At 45.8% G+C, this 17,300-nt stretch overlaps 1 protein-coding gene across 2 annotated transcripts; it reads left to right on the forward strand.

Moving 5' to 3' along the window:
• The first annotated feature begins 28 nt into the window (after positions 1–28).
• Positions 29–15,982, forward strand: PLA1A (phospholipase A1 member A). 2 transcript variants are annotated; one of them, XM_009102581.4, is made up of 11 exons: positions 29–155; positions 1,741–1,942; positions 3,170–3,347; positions 4,055–4,163; positions 6,962–7,063; positions 7,887–7,976; positions 8,825–8,992; positions 10,050–10,139; positions 10,592–10,700; positions 14,043–14,207; positions 15,487–15,982. In XM_009102581.4, the coding sequence occupies exons 1-11, from the start codon at positions 71–73 to the stop codon at positions 15,569–15,571; spliced, it is 1,383 nt and encodes a 460-aa protein (XP_009100829.3). In that variant the 5' UTR covers positions 29–70; the 3' UTR covers positions 15,572–15,982. The 2 variants fall into 2 exon arrangements, with proteins under 2 accessions (XP_009100829.3, XP_018763692.1); XM_018908147.3 differs by having other exon boundaries at positions 8,825–8,941.
• The last annotated feature ends 1,318 nt before the right edge of the window (positions 15,983–17,300 follow it).

Genomic DNA, 17,300 nt, shown 5'->3' on the forward strand with positions numbered 1-17,300 from the left:
TCATTACAGAGTCAAGCTGATCATTAACCACAGCTGTTTTTCCCCTGCACAATCCTTATACTTGTACTGGATGAACAGGAAGATGGTTGAAGATCCGAAGAGAAAACTGCTCATGGTTCTTGCTCTCCTCTTGCTGCCCAGCTCAGCACAAACAGGTAAGAAAAACATGAGTGCCTGGCAAGGGATTGAAGGTTTTACAGAAAAGGATCTGAATTCAATTCTCCCTAAACAAGCTGTATGTCAAGAGGTCCTGGCAATAACCTTGTTAGTTGCCAGGGAGGAAAAAGTAGTGCAAGAATGGTCCTTTCTTCTCTTGTGCTTTGATTCAATCACTCTCAGTGATTTAATTCCATTAGCCTGATTTACAAGAACTATCCCTGAAGTATAAGGAAAAGGGACCACTTGGCCTCTGGCAATGGCATCTTTACCACATTGCTTCAAAAGGTCAGCAAGTGAGATCTGCATTAGCTGAGACAAAAATTAACAAAAGCCACACTTCTATTTGTTTCTTTAATTGTACTGTGAATGAGACTGTCTCAGTGATCACATCTACAGTGCCACATCACCTGCAGTGCACTTCCTGCCTTACCTTTACTGATGATCCCCCTCATCTTAAGACATTTCTGATACTCGCCGTGCTGGCTCTGGACCCACTTTTGCTACTTAGACTGGCTCATGGCCTACATTTTTTCCAAGCTGATCTCTAAAAATATCTCTTTCTTCCTTGTCAGTGCCCAGGAAGACCAAAATAAACAACAGTGAGGGATAGTCATATCCTTCTAGGGGAATCTGAATATTGAATCTTGCCCCTTTGTGCTGACCTGTAGGCTTTTTTTTTTTGTCTAGCTGGTACAAAGTACCTTCTGAGGGAAATTGGAAAGTTGGTTGTTTGATTTAAAAAGACATAAATGAATAATTATTTTATCGTATGTCAGATTTAAGGCTGCTTCACCTCCTCCAATCCAAAAAGGGAAGGTGCATGTATTGTCAGCAGGATGCCACTATGCCAGCTCTTAAAGTAGCACTGCTAGTGACACACACTGCTGAACTTTTGTCCTTGCCTTCTAGCCTAAATCTGCTCAGGTGTTTTAGGAGCTACAGGTCAGATGTTTATTTTTTTCTGCCTAGTTCAAAGTGCCTTGCAGCAGCAACCTTTTCCTTCTCTTAAAGCATTTTCATCAAGTAAATTAATTAATTGTGAAATTATCATTGACATATTTTTTCATCAGCATTCTCATGTTTATCATCAGCATTCTCATATTTATTTATGGATTTTTGATGCAATTGTCAGACTTGTACCTCCTACTAGGCCTACCAGAATTTGAATAGAAATATTCCCATTCAGTGGTGACTACCTGTCAGCAACCCTGTTTTTAAAAAGATCTAACAGCCACCTCATAAATGTACTTAGTAGCTGGTGTAGGTGGCCAATTTGCTAAAAAAAACCCAGCAAAATATCACTCACCTCATAGTAAAACAACTCTCAGAAGTCAAAGCTGGTATGATATCCATGGTTATTTTCCCAGACAGAGATGGAATTCCATCAAAGGACAGAAACAACTTTATCAGTTGCGTAAAGTTTCCAGATTTGTCTCATTTTAATTTATGCTAGATACTTTTAATCTTTATCAATAGAAGTGAAATTGCTACCTTCGTTTTCCTGATGAATTAGAATGAGGGGTGGTTTTTTCCCATTGCACAGACCCAGACTAAATGTGCCACTCCCTCCCTCCTGTGCAGGGAATACAGACAGACTCTCAGAGCATCACTGCACAGACTTCCAGAGAGCCAACTTCCTACGGGGCAGCAAACTCAAGGTCCAGTTTCTTCTGTTCACTTCCTCAAGCCCCAGCTGTGGAGAGCTGATTTCAGCTGATGATGACATCAAGAACTGCAGCTTCAACAGCAGCCTGGACACCAAAATCATCATCCATGGCTTCAGGTGAGAGAAAGAATTGCACTGTGACTAAGTTTTCACTGGTGAATTAAACACTGCCTGAGCATTCCCAAACATTGGGTGGGCTGGCACGCAACTGTCCTGCTTGTGTGACCTTCTTGTCTCCCCAGCAAAATAGCTGCATGAAAAACAGCTCCTAAGAGCAGAGACTGGGATTCTCAGCCTCAAACTGGACCCAGGAATTTTATTGGAGGCTGTTGGTGGAAAATGCTGCAGATACCCCACATTACAGCACAACTTGAACTCCTTTAGTTTGTGACCAGTTGCCTTTTCTTGTGTGTGCTTCACACCCTTTGGAGCCCAAAAATAAGTTAGAAATTAGTATAAATTTCTTTTCTTTTCTTTTCTTTTTTTCTTTTCTTTTCTTTTCTTTTCTTTTCTTTTCTTTTCTTTTCTTTTCTTTTCTTTTCTTTTCTTTTCTTTTCTTTTCTTTTCTTTTCTTTCATCTTATCTTTCTCGCTCTTTCTTTCCTTTTTTCAACATTTTTAGTTAAGAATTCTTTTTTTTAAGATTCTTGTCCCTTTAAATTGTCATCTTGGATTTCATGCCCAATAGCCTGGGTTAATGAGCCATTTAGAACCCCAAGCAGACAGACTATCCTTCGGTTCTTGAAAGTGTTGGGATTGGAGTTGGGTTTTTCTTTTAAACTGCCATCATTCTGCAAGCTTCTCTGCCATTTTTCAGTCAGGTGTGACCATATAGTATCATTGGTTTTGAAGTGCAGAAGCCTGAATAGAAAGTGTATAGAAAACCAGGATAAAACCACAGCAGATGCTGCAGGGTCCTCTCAGAAAACCAGCTGTTGCCTTCAAGTGAGACAGCACACTCTTCACCAGATGGCAATGGGGGAACTGGGCAGAACAGAGCTTCCTTGGTTTTCCTGGAATTCTTTGGTATAGATTCTTATTTTTGATTGTCTAGACATGAGAAAATGTAGCAATGAAAGACGAGGTGATCTGGGCAAGGACTTCCTGCCAGTGGCAGTAGAGAAGCATCCAGGTGTTCCCAGTCACCTCATTTACTTCAGGTGAAGCAAAAAAAAAAAAAAAAAAAAAAAATTCCAGGTGTGGGTGTCTGGCTCCAAAAATAACTTCCAGCCACTGTCTGGCAGCCTCCTCTGAGGCATGTGAAGCTCCAGCACCAGTGAACAACACAGTGGCACAGGCCCTGCTTGGGGAACAGCTAACATCCTTGTCTCTGGTGACTCCTCAGGGCTTTGGGTACCAAACCTTCCTGGATTGAAGGGCTTGTCCAAGCTATACTGCACACCAGCCAGGTGAATGTGATCGCAGTGGACTGGGTTTATGGGTCTACAGGAGACTATCCCTCCGCAGTGGAAAATGTCACACAGCTGGCCCTCGCCATCTCACAGTTCATCAGCAAGCTCCTGGTAAGCCTCTGTGCATTTCTAATGCAGGGAGCATGGCCAGGGAGCTGCTCCCAACCTGCTCTGTCCAGGAGATGGACAAGTGGATTTTTTATTCCAGATTTTTCCTTTTTCCCTCTTTCAATCCAGGTTTGACCATGCCACCATTTTTCTTCTTCCTTTGGAATTTTGACATTTTCTGGAAAAAAAATGCAGTTGTCAGCTGCCTCTCCAGTTCAGAACAAACCTAAAGTCTGCCTTGGGTCTGCTCAGATCCATAGTCACTGGACAGTCTTCTTCTGCTGAGAAATTTTGTCCAGGAAGCTAGAGGGAGTGAGATTTGAGGCCATATTATATTTTCTCTGGGCTTCAGACAGACTTCCCAGTATGTGGAAATACCCAGATGTGTCCTGTTCTGTTCGTGCAAGGCACAGCCGAACAAGACTTCTGCAATCAGGGCGATGAATCCTTGTGTTAACATGTAAACTCTCCATGAAATGTTTGCAGTGCTGACCAACCTGTCTGGGGCTGGGTTTGCATCTGTGGAACTGAAGAAAGGTCTTGAAAAACAGAAAGTGCAATCCATCATTTCCTTGAGTGTTTGGTTTTGCACTGTACACCTCAAAAGCAATCCCACATTAGGAGAGTTCTAGAGCTGCTGTGTGGGCTGGGACAGGATATTTCACCTCTCTGCTACAGAAACAGTAATTTGCATTATTGTCACCCTGCAGGCCCTGGGAGTCTCAGGGACATCTATCCACATCATTGGGGTCAGCCTGGGAGCACATGTCGGGGGCCTGGTGGGGCACTTCCACGGCGGTCGCCTGGGACGGATAACAGGTATCACCACTCTGAGCCTGGGGTCCTCACCTGTCCTTCAGGAGAGAGAATGGAAGAGCAAGAAAAGGGAGTAATTCAGAGTGGTCTTTCAATTTCATAAGGGCTCACTAGATCCAAGCTTATGGGCTTCTTCCTAGGTTCTGACAGCACCTTTCCAACATCAGCCCCCTCCATGCTGTCAAAGGGACACAAGTGTTTGCAAAAAGGTTCTTCCACCTTTGCTACATTCTTCAAATTGGTGCCAGCTTAGCATTGTACAAGCCCTCATTACTAGTGAAAGCCCACAACACCCAGAAGCTTTGCTCCCAAATTATGGCATGCACATGTGGTTCTTAGAATTAAAACCCACAATGCAGTTGTGGGGGGAGCAGCAGGAGTGAGCTGCTCTGCAGGAAAATGTGAGCTGAGAGCCAAGGGGACTCTCGGTAAGGTGGGCAGTGGCCTCACAGACAAGAGATGAGTCCTTCTGTGTCTGGGCAGGAGAGCAGAGCAGGTCCAGTGACAGGAACCAGGGTCATCCACAGTCTAGTTTGTAGGGATAAGGCAAGCCCAAGACCAAGCTGGGAAGTCAAGTCAGGACCGAGCCTGACCAACAAGGCAAAGGACAGGGCATGGCATCCCTACCACACAGCTCAGGCAAGGAACAAATGCAAGAGCCTGAGCCAACGTTGGGAGGACCCAGATGAAGTTCCTTGCTGTTCTCCCCCACGAGCTGGCTGTTTTCACAGCAGCTGGTCTAATGCCACCCAAGTGTACCAAAAACAAAGCTGACCTTAACCACAGCCAGAGGTGTGAGGAAGAGACTCCACTGGGGGAATTGCAGAGGAAAATGGTTATAGGCTGATCCTGTCACTTAGAGGTTTTGGTGCACTCAGGACCTGTTCAGCCTTCAGGAGTGAATCATGAATAAAGTCACAGAATCATTTAGGTAAGAAGAGACTTTGGAAGGACTCTAGTCTACACACCACCACCACCATCATGCCTCCTCAAAGTGGGGCTGCATTGTATGTCATATCAGATTGTCAAGGGTTTTACTAAATTCTGGGAATCCCCAACAGAGATTCATTTTGATAGTAGGGGAATGCCACTACGAAGGAACAGACAAAGTCTCCAGCAGTGTGGCTTCAACTCCTGCTGCCTCAGCCCGTGCTGGTCTGTCTCACAGAGGTATCCTCAGGAAGGGTCTCACTCCACTCTTGGCTGGGCAGTCCAGAGAAATGTCAGTTCAGTTTTCACAGCTACCCATGCTGCATGAAGTACAGGCATTTCTTAACAGGAGGAAAAATTCATGTTGAGTCCTTGTTAAAGCTGTGAACCAAAGTTTACATTAGGAGAAATTTAGAGTAGCCTCTGTCCTGCACTAGAATTGTATGATCAGTGATGTCTTCAGATGAGCAGAAGCAGACACATTTCCATGAAACCACAGTAATTAACTCCTTGGTTAAGCGCTCTTCCCCTATATGTTGTCCACATGTAATAGAAGCTCTGTAGATTTATTTATTCAATTTTTAACTCTGCTCAAATACAATCCCTTTTCCACATTCCTATTTATCCTGTGATTTCATAGGCACACTGGGCATTGCAGATTCCAGTTCAGATTTAGGATCCTGAAGACAGGTTGGCTTAGACCCAAGATATGCCTGATCTCATCTCCTGCCTCCTCACAAATTCCTCACAGAGGAGTTTGACCCCAGAGCCACAATTTGCTGAAGTGTATGTTCATATTAGGTTTCTGCCTCCTCACTAAGAATTTTATGCCACACCAAATAACAATTTTCAGTATCTTTTAAAGCTTTTAGCTACAACTTGGTCTGTACAAGTGGGTGGGGAACCTCTCAGGTTTTTGTGCTTATCAAAATTAAAGAGCACTAAAGTCTTTTTTTTAGCTTTTTTTTACAAAAAGAACAGAAAAGAAGGTTTTTTCCTTCTTTTCCTCCTTCCCTCTCCCCTCCCTACAAATGCAGACATGCCCATTTGTATATTGTTGATACTGCTTTCTCCATGGAGAATTAATGAGACTGAGTCCAAGGCTGTGAAACCAGCCAGCTCCAAGGTTAATTGGCACCTGGAGCACACCTGGTTCCTAAACTATTGTTGCCTGGAGAGTGAAAAAAAGTCTTGTGAGGTTACTTTTCTATAAAATGAGAACAGGATAAACCTCAGGAAAAAAAAAAACTCTGCCTCTTGGTATTGCCAAGGATATTTTTCTGGGTTCCTTTGAGTCCACAGAAGTTGCTCTAGGAGCAAGTTTCAGGCAAAAATGTAGATGATTGCTAAAGACCCAATTTTATTTGTGGGGAAAGATTCGGAAGCCCCTTTGGTTTAAAATTGTTAGGTAGTATGAAACTTCTGTAATTCCTGAGTTGGTTAATGCCTGAATTTAGGGGGTGCTGAATTCACTGCTGATCTGCAGTGACATTTCTCAGACTGCAGTGCTAATACACATGACAGTACAACTTGGAAAGGCATTCAAAAGTTTTTTTCTCCTTCACCAAAACTCCAAGAGACACTATACACCCCCTCTGTTAGAGCTATTTAAGGCTCAGTCATGGCTTTACAGCATAAAACCTCTAGTTAAAACACTGCCAAAAGGGTGTGGAACAGCGGGGACAATGCAAGGAAGCTGCAGTGGAAGTTTGCGCTGGCAGAAACTATTCTGGAGCTTAATTGCTGAGACCTGGGAAAAATTTATTATATCTGCCTAGCACTATTTTAAAGTTTTAGATAAAATAACTGGTCCAGAAATAAGAAAGAGAGGGGCTGAAGAGTACTTGTTGAGGTGTTTGATTTTGTTACAGCCCTGGATCCTGCAGGCCCTAAGTACACCAGAGCCCGCCCCGAGGAACGCCTGGATCCTGGGGATGCCCTCTTCGTGGAAGCCATTCATACTGATGCTGACTGTAAGCTGGCTGCCCTCTTCCTCAGCCTGGCCTTCTGTTCCTCCTGACATCATTGTTGCTAAAGAGTCTGTAGGTCATTGTGTCTTTTTTTGCCAAACTTCTATGAGTTCAAGTTCACTCTGAGGAAGTTTCTTGTTAAGAAAGGCTTTGATGATGAATTCATACCCCAGAGCACTTTGACAGGCAGAGTTTGCTACAGCAGAGTGAGTTTGTGCAGAACCAGCTCAGCATGACTTTTGCTGCCTGAAGGGAATTTATAGGTCTAGCCTCACTTTGTTTTTTCCTGCCTGGTGTAAGAAAGGTGCCACCCAGAGTGCTGTTGGAAAGTAAGAGGGTCAACCCAAAAGCTGGTGCAACAACAGAGCAACTTCTCTAAAGCGCTGAGGATCTACATAGGCAGAACCTGTGCTAGAGAATAATGTAGGATCTACATAGGCAGAACAAGTGCTAGAGAATAATGTGGTGCCTTTGAGCCACACCTTTTGCCTGGAGACCATGAAAACCTCTACCAACACAACTCTCAATCATCCTTCACAATCCCACATTAAGGCTGGGGTCAGTTTAGTTCTCCCTTATACAGAATCAGGAACTACAGCTGCTGAGCTGGTGGTTAAGACACAGTTTCCAGTCATTTTGATGGCAGGGCCTGGAGCATTTTCTGCACATGCAGAAGCAGGAAATCTGGCCTTGATGTCTCCAGCATTAGGGCTGGCTCCAGTACTACTAATGCTCAAGCAGTTATTGGGACCTGTCATCAACATGTAGGGTAAAGGCTACAGAAGAGCCAAGCCTGAGAATGAAGAGGCATTTCACCTCCTTTCAGATTTCGGGATCCGGATTCCTGTAGGCCACATTGATTATTTTGTCAATGGAGGCAAAGATCAGCCAGGATGCCCCCGGTTCATCTCTGCAGGTAAGAACACTCTCTGGCCAAGCTGAGAGCTTTCATGGCCATTTAGCAGACTGTGAAAATGCTGTTTAGCAAGCAGCTCTTGCTACAGCCAGGGCAGTCAGCAAAGCGAGACAAACATATTCACAGCCCACATCTCTTCTCAGCAGTACAAGAAGCAAGTGACATTAAAATCACAGACAGATCAAGTGTCTTGGCAGCACCGCTGTCAAGAGATGTGATTTTGATGATGCTTCTCTGAGGCACAACACCCTAGCTTCTGTAGAGGTGACTGCTAGAAAGGCTCTCGGGTAGCACTAACAAAAGCTGCTTTTTGTTTTCATGCTGGAAGTTGTGTCTACTCAGAGAGACAGTTTGTACAATTACTGTCCTTTTCTTCTAGACAAGAGGACTTTCCACAGTAAACAGTGTGGACTCATTAACATTCAAATATGTTCTGTATGAGTCAGCTGCATTGAGGGTCATCTTTCCTGAGACACCTATGTTACCTCATTTCCCATAGCTGGGGTTTCAGTGCAGGTGGGAGTCAAAGCTGCTGCACCCCCTTACAGAGAGCTTGATTGATGGCCTGATTGATGGGACACTGACAGAAACATGACAGCCCTGTGGTCCCTCTTTTCCAAGGGACTCAGTCTGAGAGACAGAAACACTTCTAACTTCCTGCAGAACTTTTCTTGCAGTGGGATCTGGGCTTGCAGCCACAGAGATGCCCTGCAAAATGTTATTAATGGGAAGGTCATCACTGCAGTAGCAGTGTACCTTCACTCCCAGCTCCTTGGGAATTAGCAAAAAGGCTGAAGCTGCCAGGAAGACTCATGGCTGCTTTTCTCAGGTTGATGTTTTCCTTGCAGGCTACAACTTCCTGATCTGCGATCACATGCGGGCCGTGCATCTCTACATCAGTGCCTTGAGCCACCCCTGTCCCATCGTGGGCTTCCCCTGTGCAAGTCATCAAGATTTTCTAAATGGTCATTGCCTGGATTGTGCAAAACCCTTCCTGTCCTCCTGTCCCAGAATAGGTACAGTGCCAGCACGAGACCTGCCCAGAGCAGATGGCAATACATTCCTGATGGTGTCAGTGCAGAGCACAGGATGTAGTCCAGATTTCCCCGAGCAGGATTTGCTTTGGATCTGTTTGGGAAGAGTGGCATGCTGTTTTGTTTTCAGGCTTCTGTAGATACATTATAAAACTCATATATTGACCAGGGTAGAATAGCAAAATCTTGAACATTTCTGATCTTTAAACATTTCCTAGGGCCCAGATATGTGTTGAAAGAGAGTTTCTAGAATTGCCATCCAGAATCAATAGGCAATCAGCTCAAAAAAAAGTTTGTTTAGCAAAGCAGCTGGAAATTTTAGTTCAAGCCTGAAGTCCCATTCTTCTACACCACTCAGTATTGCTGAGTCACCTCTTTTTCATAAATTTCTGCCATGGTCACCCCAAGGATGAACTCTTTGGACTGGGAGAAAGTAATAGGTGCCTCTTTTAGGCTTCTGAAACTGGGCTGTGACATGAGGAAAGGAAGTGTCCTCTGCTGCAATTTGCAGTATGGTACCAGAGGAACATAAAGAGAGGCCTTTTTTGGTATAGGTTCTCTCAGATCAGCCACCTCTCCCCACCTCACCAAACCATTTTGCCAGCTATTCAATGATGCAGGCCACGAGTTATGGTGGCTTCCTCATTTGACCAATGAATTCAATCTCCCTTGTGTTTGCACTGTCATTAACATCTCCTGACTTGGTAGTCTTAAGTCTTGCTCATTTTGCACAGATGCAGCTGACAGCAAAGTTTGTTGGCAGAGGAATGAAAAGAAAGCCACCAAGAGTTTCTCTGGGGATGATTACCTGGGGTAGCCAGAGGAGGTTTTCTGAGGGAATGTTAACCTGTCAGAGACCAAAAACTTGTACTTGCTCTGATTTGCACTGGTATAAGAAAGGGACCTGTTCTCCAAGACAGGGGAGTCAGGCAGGGCGAAAAGAAGGTGACTGATATGTACTATATTTCTGTTATATTTACTTATATTTCTGTTCTGTCATTCATGGCTTTCCCTGCACTGACTTTATTTCCCCCTGCAGGCCTGCTGGAGCAGGCAGGTGTCAACATGAGCAGGCTGCCCCAGGAAGTGAAAGTTTTTTTAATGACCAGTCCTTCAGCCCCATTCTGTGGTAAGTAGCATGAGAGAAAAAGGAGCCAGAGGGTTTTGGCCAGTCAGGCAGATCCTCTGAGGAGCCCAGGTAGTTACAGCACTCTGCCCCATCAGAGTCAGCTGCTGTGGGCCATGGGGTCTGAGACACAGCACTGAAGAGCAATAACCCTGCACATCTCCTCCATAAAGCCCTTTCCAATGGATTTGTTAGTGTGGGCACAGCCCTGAGCTAACACAGCCACATGTGTTTCAGGGCTGAAGTACAAGGGATTGAAAATGCCTGTCTCTTCACACTGGGGCTATACAGACATGCCCCCCGTGCCTCACATTGCACAGAGACTTATTTCTTTCCTGTGTCTGTTCTCTTTTCTGCTGGGGCCAGGGAAGGAGTGCTAGAGCCCCTCTTCTGTCATGGGCAGGACCTACAGATAGTACACGTCCTCACACCCACATTCTTTGCTTCTTGCTCAGTCCACCACAGCCTGGTTGAGTTCCAGCTGCAGAAGAAAAGAAACAGAGTCACCAGCATTGAGATCAGTTTCAGCAGCAACAGCACCAAGGACACAGCAAAGATCACCATGTGAGTGACAGTGCATGCTTCTGGCCTGTTTTTCCCAGCTCCATGAATATGGATGTTTATCCCAGTCCAGGAGAAGCACAACAACGGTGTATTTTCCTGAGTGATGAACCACAACCGTGTTTCTCGAGTCCCTCCACATTTTCCTTAAATGCCTTCAAGAATCAGGCACGTGCTACCATTACTCAGTAACCCTTACTGGGTCCATGTCTTTCCCAAGTGCACAAAGCAGCAGGAACACCCTGAGAGTCCCAGATTTGCATACTTATGTGTGGCTACACCAGTTCCTTTTCCACACCATACCCTGACCTGGCTCCACTTCAACCTGCAGTCACTGTCAGATAGTTATTAGCCCTGCTCTGGCAGACAGGGGGTGCTTACAGCAGGACCCCAATCCACCAGAGGCTCCAGGGGGATGGACTTGGTGGCTTAGACATCTCTCTTGATGCCCAAGAGGGCAGCAGTTGCAAAGAGGAGACAAGTGCACCTCAGCATAGTCAGAAATGTGTTAATACTTGTTGCCTCTGCAGTAAGGCAGCAATGCTCTCACTCCCATTGCAGGCAAAAGCAAGGGGCAGGGGACCAAGATACACTGTGTAGACAGAAAGATGCCTCTTGAAAGCACCACCCTCCACCAGACTGTGTCTGAATTAAAAGATCAGACTCCACAGCTTCCACAGCTCTTGGCACCAGGGGATCTCCCCACCCCAACAAGTTCCCCAGAGTCTTCTTCCTACTCCTTGCCCATTGCTCTGGACTGGGAAGCACAATGCAGCTAGCACATGCTGCTGGCTGCCTCAGGAAGCAGGAAAGCAGCCTGCTAAAGAGTCCCAGCCTGCTCTCCCGGGATCACAGGGGTCCCAGTGCTGGCTCCCACACAGTCCTTACTGCTAAGACAAAATATTGTGACCTGGAGCTAATTGTGTTGCTGATTCAGTCATGGGCACCAGGAGGCAGGGGGGAGAAATGGGGAAGGGGAAGCCACACTCCAGGGTACTTTCCAGAGTGACGCAGATGCTTGGTCACAGATTTCCAGCCAGGCATCACAATTTGGGTTTGTACTCCAGCCTGGTGGAGCTCAGTCCGTCCAACTCTTCCTGGTTTGGAAGCCAAATCTGCCTTTTCCACAGAAGCAGGAGGGAAGAAATAGTAGAGCCCAGGACAGACCAGGACCCGTGCGGCGCTCCCACCGGCAGCTGTCGGACACTAGGTTTAGTGGGAGTCCAGCAGGAGGCATGTGAGCGCTGGAGGCAAAAGAAGTGAGCCAGGCAGGCAATCCCGAGGCTTTGCTGTACCCTCCGGTTTTAATGAGACAGTGGAGTTAGAGCAGGGAGCGGAGCCATGGATGCCCTGCGGGGGGGAGCAGCAGCTGTGCTTCTCTTAAATGCCTTTCTTAGAAGCACAAGGCTACACTGAAAAAATTGCTTACAGCAATAAACCTACAGATTTGGGAGTATAAAATTGAAGATATCCATTTTATTTCCCACTAGTAGCAAAGGGCAAATTTCCCTGCTGTAGGCAAAGCTCAGCCTTCCAGTGCAGTCAGGTTCAGAGTATCAAATGGGCATCTAAACATAGATCCTCACATCACAGTTGAGACACTGATCGATCAGTGACTTATCTCAGATGATCTGTCATGTCATCCTGCAGTTTCCCAGAAGTGCAGAGGGACTTACTTGGGAGTGTTCAGCTACTCTCAGACCTTCGGCAAAGGACTCACATGGCTGTCTCTTGCCTCAAACTGCCCTTCTCGTCTCCTCTCCCAAATATCCATTCCAATCTTACTCCTTCCCACATGTTGCTCAGAATGCCCCAAAAGACATGTCCCCAAGCTTTGGTAGGTGACATGGGCCTGATGAGTGGGAGTCTGTTACACAGGACACTTCCCAGCTGAACTGCTGTGTGCTTACACATCACATGACATCATCCCCCATATCCAAGGAAACATACCTCTGAAGCCAGCCAAGTCTCATAAATCCACCCAAACGCTGTGCAGGATCAGACCAAGTGTCAGTCCCAGAGTGGCTCTTTCAACATGGTTACCTGTACTGTATTCCTCTGTCCATGGACAATGTGCCATAGAGAGATGGCCTCTATTCACTATCCATTCTTTACTATTATAACCACAATTTTGCCATGCCTCTTACTTTTAGCAGCTTCAAGCCAGACACAGACACACAAAGCCCAGCAACCACTGCTGCAGTCTAGGGGAGGGATTGGGTGTGCTGGTGTGGGTTGGCTGCTGTGAGTGCTGCTGTCAGCCCTTGCCTGAGAGTTACTTTGGTTAGCACAATTGTAGGCTCTTCCTGACCCTTTTGTCACCTCTCCCCTTCCCCTGCCATCATGTTTCTGATCAGACAGTCACCCAGGTGGTTCTGGGACTGTGCCAAACCAGCTGCACACGTCATTCTTCATGAGTACAAGGAAATCAGTGATCTCCATGCTCTAGGAGGTGCCAAATAGATCAAATGCAAAGCCCCCTGGATGGACTCCATAGCAGGGACTTAAAATACCTGGGCAGCACAGATCTGTGGCACACAACTCACTGGGCTCTGGTCATTAGCTCATTACCAAACCTCTGTCACTTCTCAGCTCACAATGACTGGGTAAGAGCATAGGGACAGACAAAGGTCTCTCTATCCAAACATCCCACCTTCAACATGATCAAAAGCAAGTAGCTACAGAAGAGTATAAAAAAAAACCTCTGTGTAAGTATGAAGCAATACTTCCCCAAAAAGTTTCCCTATGTCTAGTTATATCTCAGGGACTTTCAGAGCCAAAGATGAGATCATTATCCTTATTAGCTTTTGTATTCCACAAACCTGTCCAGTCCCCGTCCCTTGACTTGTATAGTCATATAAACTTCCTGGCATTCACAACATCCCAAAGCAAGGATTTTAACAGCTGGAAAGGAGTGGTACTCTGTGCAGTGGGCATCCTTTTTGAGCCTGACACCTCTTAGATTTCTTGGAAGACCCCAGTTTATGTACTGATACCCATCCATGCCATTCACCATTTCATAGATGTTGACTTATCTTCTGCTTACCTCTCTGTGGCAAGCTGAGCAGTGTTTAAATCCATACACAACAGTAAGAAGAGTTGGTGATGGAAGGAAGGCTATTTATACAGCAATATTCCTGAATACAGAGATAAACATGGAGAGACAGCCTGTAAGATGCTCATGCAATGCCTTGTTTTGACAGACGAGTCTTCTCACTCCATTTTGTTATGTGAGGGCTTCACAATAACACTGCAGATTCCTCCAGTGTTTCCATGGATGTGCATGTGGACTGTGTCTGCAGGCTGGCTGAACACATCCCTCACATCTCTCATCCTGCCTTGCAGACCCAAGGACCAGGAGACAGGCAAACGGCTGCTGGCCCACCGAGTTCCCCTCTGCCAGATAAACACTGTGACCCTCAAGTATATCCCCAAGAATCTTTTTTGGAGCAAGGATGAGCCATTCATTGTTGGCAAGCTCTGTGTAGCACCACTGCCTCTCAATAGCAGGTAAGCCTCAGGAATGTCGTACAGGGACGCACTGAGCCTATGGACGCAGTCTGTGGTTTGTTTTGCATTTTTCCTCCTGTTTAGGGAAACACTTAAAGAGGTCTTTTCCATCACCTCTGTGTCCCTAAGTAACTCATTTTGTATTTGTGAAAGAGAAAAGCTACAAAGGTAGTTTTCTAGGAGTTTTTTAAAATTCTTCCCCGGGATAAAATTGTTGTGCCATGGAAGGAAAAGGGCTGCAACTCACATCAACTTGAAGATACTTAAGTCACAAACTATGGCAACAGCTTGTACTAGCTGGAATTTATTCTTTTGTCCTTGTTTGCCCTCTCCATCTTCCCCTGTCTACAATCTAAAACATGACAGGTGAACATATTTCAGGATGAGACAACAGAAGACAAATAATATATTTCTGTGTCTTATACAGCAAAGTTTATAAAGCACTAAGGCTATAGACAACCATTTTGGCATTTTCTAGGTCAGACATGGTAAAGTATATGCCTTCAGCCATAGTTACCTTTCCCAGAGTAAAAGCAGCCAAATACTGCTCATCCTGAGAGAGATAATTGTCTTCTCCATAATACAATATTCTTGACAGGAGTCTTGCAGATCCAAAGTTCTTGCAGGCAGGACAAAACAGCTGAGTTTATACTGACACATTAAACTGTCCCTCCACAGTGCTTCTGAAATGCTGGCTCAAGGATGAAGCAAGCTAGGGGATACTTCAAAGCAGGTTCAAATTCTCTTTTGATGGACAGTAAGGAGGCTGAATTTCTAGGCAGTAAAAATATATCCATAGGCCCAGACAGGGGAAGAAAAAAGGCAATCCTATATAAATACCAGGTACTGCCTTGAGTAGAAGGACTACTCCTTACTAGCATCTTTTGCACTCCAGAGTTGGGATGGATATGTTTTTATCACTTATGAATGGGACTGCAAGGGACATTGCCTGAAAGAGGTGCTAACCTGCACTCCTGGAAGCACTGGACTTAGCTTTGATACAGATAGAAAGCCGTAGAGTTGCACAGGCTCACAACTGTGCTCCTGTCACTATGCTGGGAGCACTCGGAGCAGCAGTGGTGCTGCTCAGGTCAAGGGGAAGGTGAAGGACACAAGCCCATGCACATCCTTCCAGCCAGTTCATCCCAGCCAGGGTACACACCCCATTCCCTATCCCTTGCAAGGCAGTCCAAGGTCCAGCACTTTGCTTGCTTCTGTATTAGGATAGCAATCTCCACCTGCCAATGCCCAGCCTGACCTCTCTGTGCTCTTCCCACAGCAGGACAATGTCATGTCTGCCCTGGAGCCTCACCCTCCCCAGCAAAACAGACATCTCGTATGACCGGCCTACTGCTTGTGCCTAGCTCTGCCTTCAGGACACACAGAACCAGAAAGGAGTCCTAAACCTATTGCTGCTCTCTTCTCCCAGATGATACTTTCACTGTAAAACTGGATGGGTTTTTTACTCCCTGCATTAGGGGCAAGATGTTAAGGAAAAGAAGTGCATGACAGATTGACAAATACAAGGTTAACTGGTTACAGCAAAATCCTCCAGTTAAAAGACTGGAATGACACTTTAGTCTCACAGGTTCTGTACCCAGATCTCAAAGTGAGACAGGAAAGTCATTTAATCTTGAGGCTTGAATCTGTATGAAAGAAGGAGTGGATAATATAATTATTTTTATAGTGGGAGTATTAGTATGATTCATTAGTGTTTTATATATAAACTGTTCTGTAATCTTCATATTAAAGGTGAGAGCTATTATTCTTCCTCAGCAAGAGGAAACTGTGTGGTCCAAGTTTGGCACATGAAGGAGTCATTCTTAGCCAGAGCTCCAAAGGGAAACTCACTAGTCCCATCTACAAGTGCTTTCAGAGGGAGACCCTATTGATTTCACAGCAAATAAATCTCTCTGAAGCTCACATGAAGTGAAGCAGGCACCAGGAGCAGCACAGAGCTCTCACATCCAACTTTGCACTGCTTTCACCATCTGCCCAGAATAGAAGGTGGTAGGAGAGTGGAGCACTGTAGCCACAGGGACACCTACCACAAATTAATCCCAGGAACTTAGCACAGCCATTCAGACCTGAAAAGGTAGTTGAAGTCTGGAAATAATTGGTGAAAGATTACAGTGGGATGCATGACCACAGAAACAACACACCCACACCTTTTCCAGCCCCAACACATATGCAAATTAAAGAGGCGACAAGTCTTTCATTATTTCTGCCCACAAGTCACATCTTCTGATGAACAATTTTCTCTGGTTCCCTGTACTGGCTTCACTGAGCGATAGAAAAGTGCACCAGGAATTCCATGATCGGGGTGAGGGACATGCTAAAAGCATTGAAGAATTGTCTCAAGTCATTTGCCATGAGCTGTCACTCCACTAGACAGTGTCACAGGAGGATTAGCTCCTGCTTTCAGTTCACATCCAAGATTTTGGGTCCTGCCTTATGACTGTTTGGAAGGATAGCTAACAAACACCATCTCCAACACACACTTGGGAGAGGGATAGAACTGGACTCTGACAACCTGAGAAAGATCCAGGTTAGTTGGCACCACGATTGAAGGGTTTCCTGGGATCTTCTTGTTGAAGACTGGCATATAAGCTCAGCAGACAGTGGGGAAGGGCAGTGTGTAATTCAGTCCAGCCTGGTCTACTGCTTCAGGCAAGTGCATAAAGCACCTCAACAGATGGACCCAGTTCCACTGCACATTTCAGCTCCTTTGCAGGAGAGACCCTGGCAGCTCCCATGTCAATCTGCTGCAGACATTTCTGAGCTGTGAAAGGCAGTGGGGTCAGGCTGAAGCACCAATGTATTGACAGAGCATGGTAACAACCATGAGCAGGATGATTCCCAGGCCTGGGGCAGCCCCATTCTCCTGCTTTGGTGTGGCAGCAAAGGTGAGCAGTGCAAGGAGCTGTGTACATCACAGATCCCACATACCCACCATTCCAGAGGCCCTCGGCAAGAGTGCCAGATCCCCAGGGCACAGTTTTTGCCCAGCTGAGACTTGTGAGACAGGCCAAACCAGAGGCTGGGCCACAGCCCCTGGGTGAACAGGGCAGGGCAGGTGGGGCTGCCTCCACC

The sequence above is a fragment of the Serinus canaria genome, chromosome 1 (genome assembly GCF_022539315.1).
Source record: "Serinus canaria isolate serCan28SL12 chromosome 1, serCan2020, whole genome shotgun sequence".
NCBI classification, from domain to species: domain Eukaryota; kingdom Metazoa; phylum Chordata; class Aves; order Passeriformes; family Fringillidae; genus Serinus; species Serinus canaria.

Bases quoted from the DNA above. Each gene is read 5' to 3' on its own strand.
- PLA1A (XM_009102581.4), top strand. From the start codon at position 71: ATGAACAGGAAGATGGTTGAAGATCCGAAGAGAAAACTGCTCATGGTT. The intron at 1,943-3,169 runs GTGAGAGAAAGA...GTGACTCCTCAG, and splicing joins ATCATCATCCATGGCTTCAG to GGCTTTGGGTACCAAACCTT. The intron at 7,064-7,886 runs GTAAGCTGGCTG...ACCTCCTTTCAG, and splicing joins CATTCATACTGATGCTGACT to ATTTCGGGATCCGGATTCCT.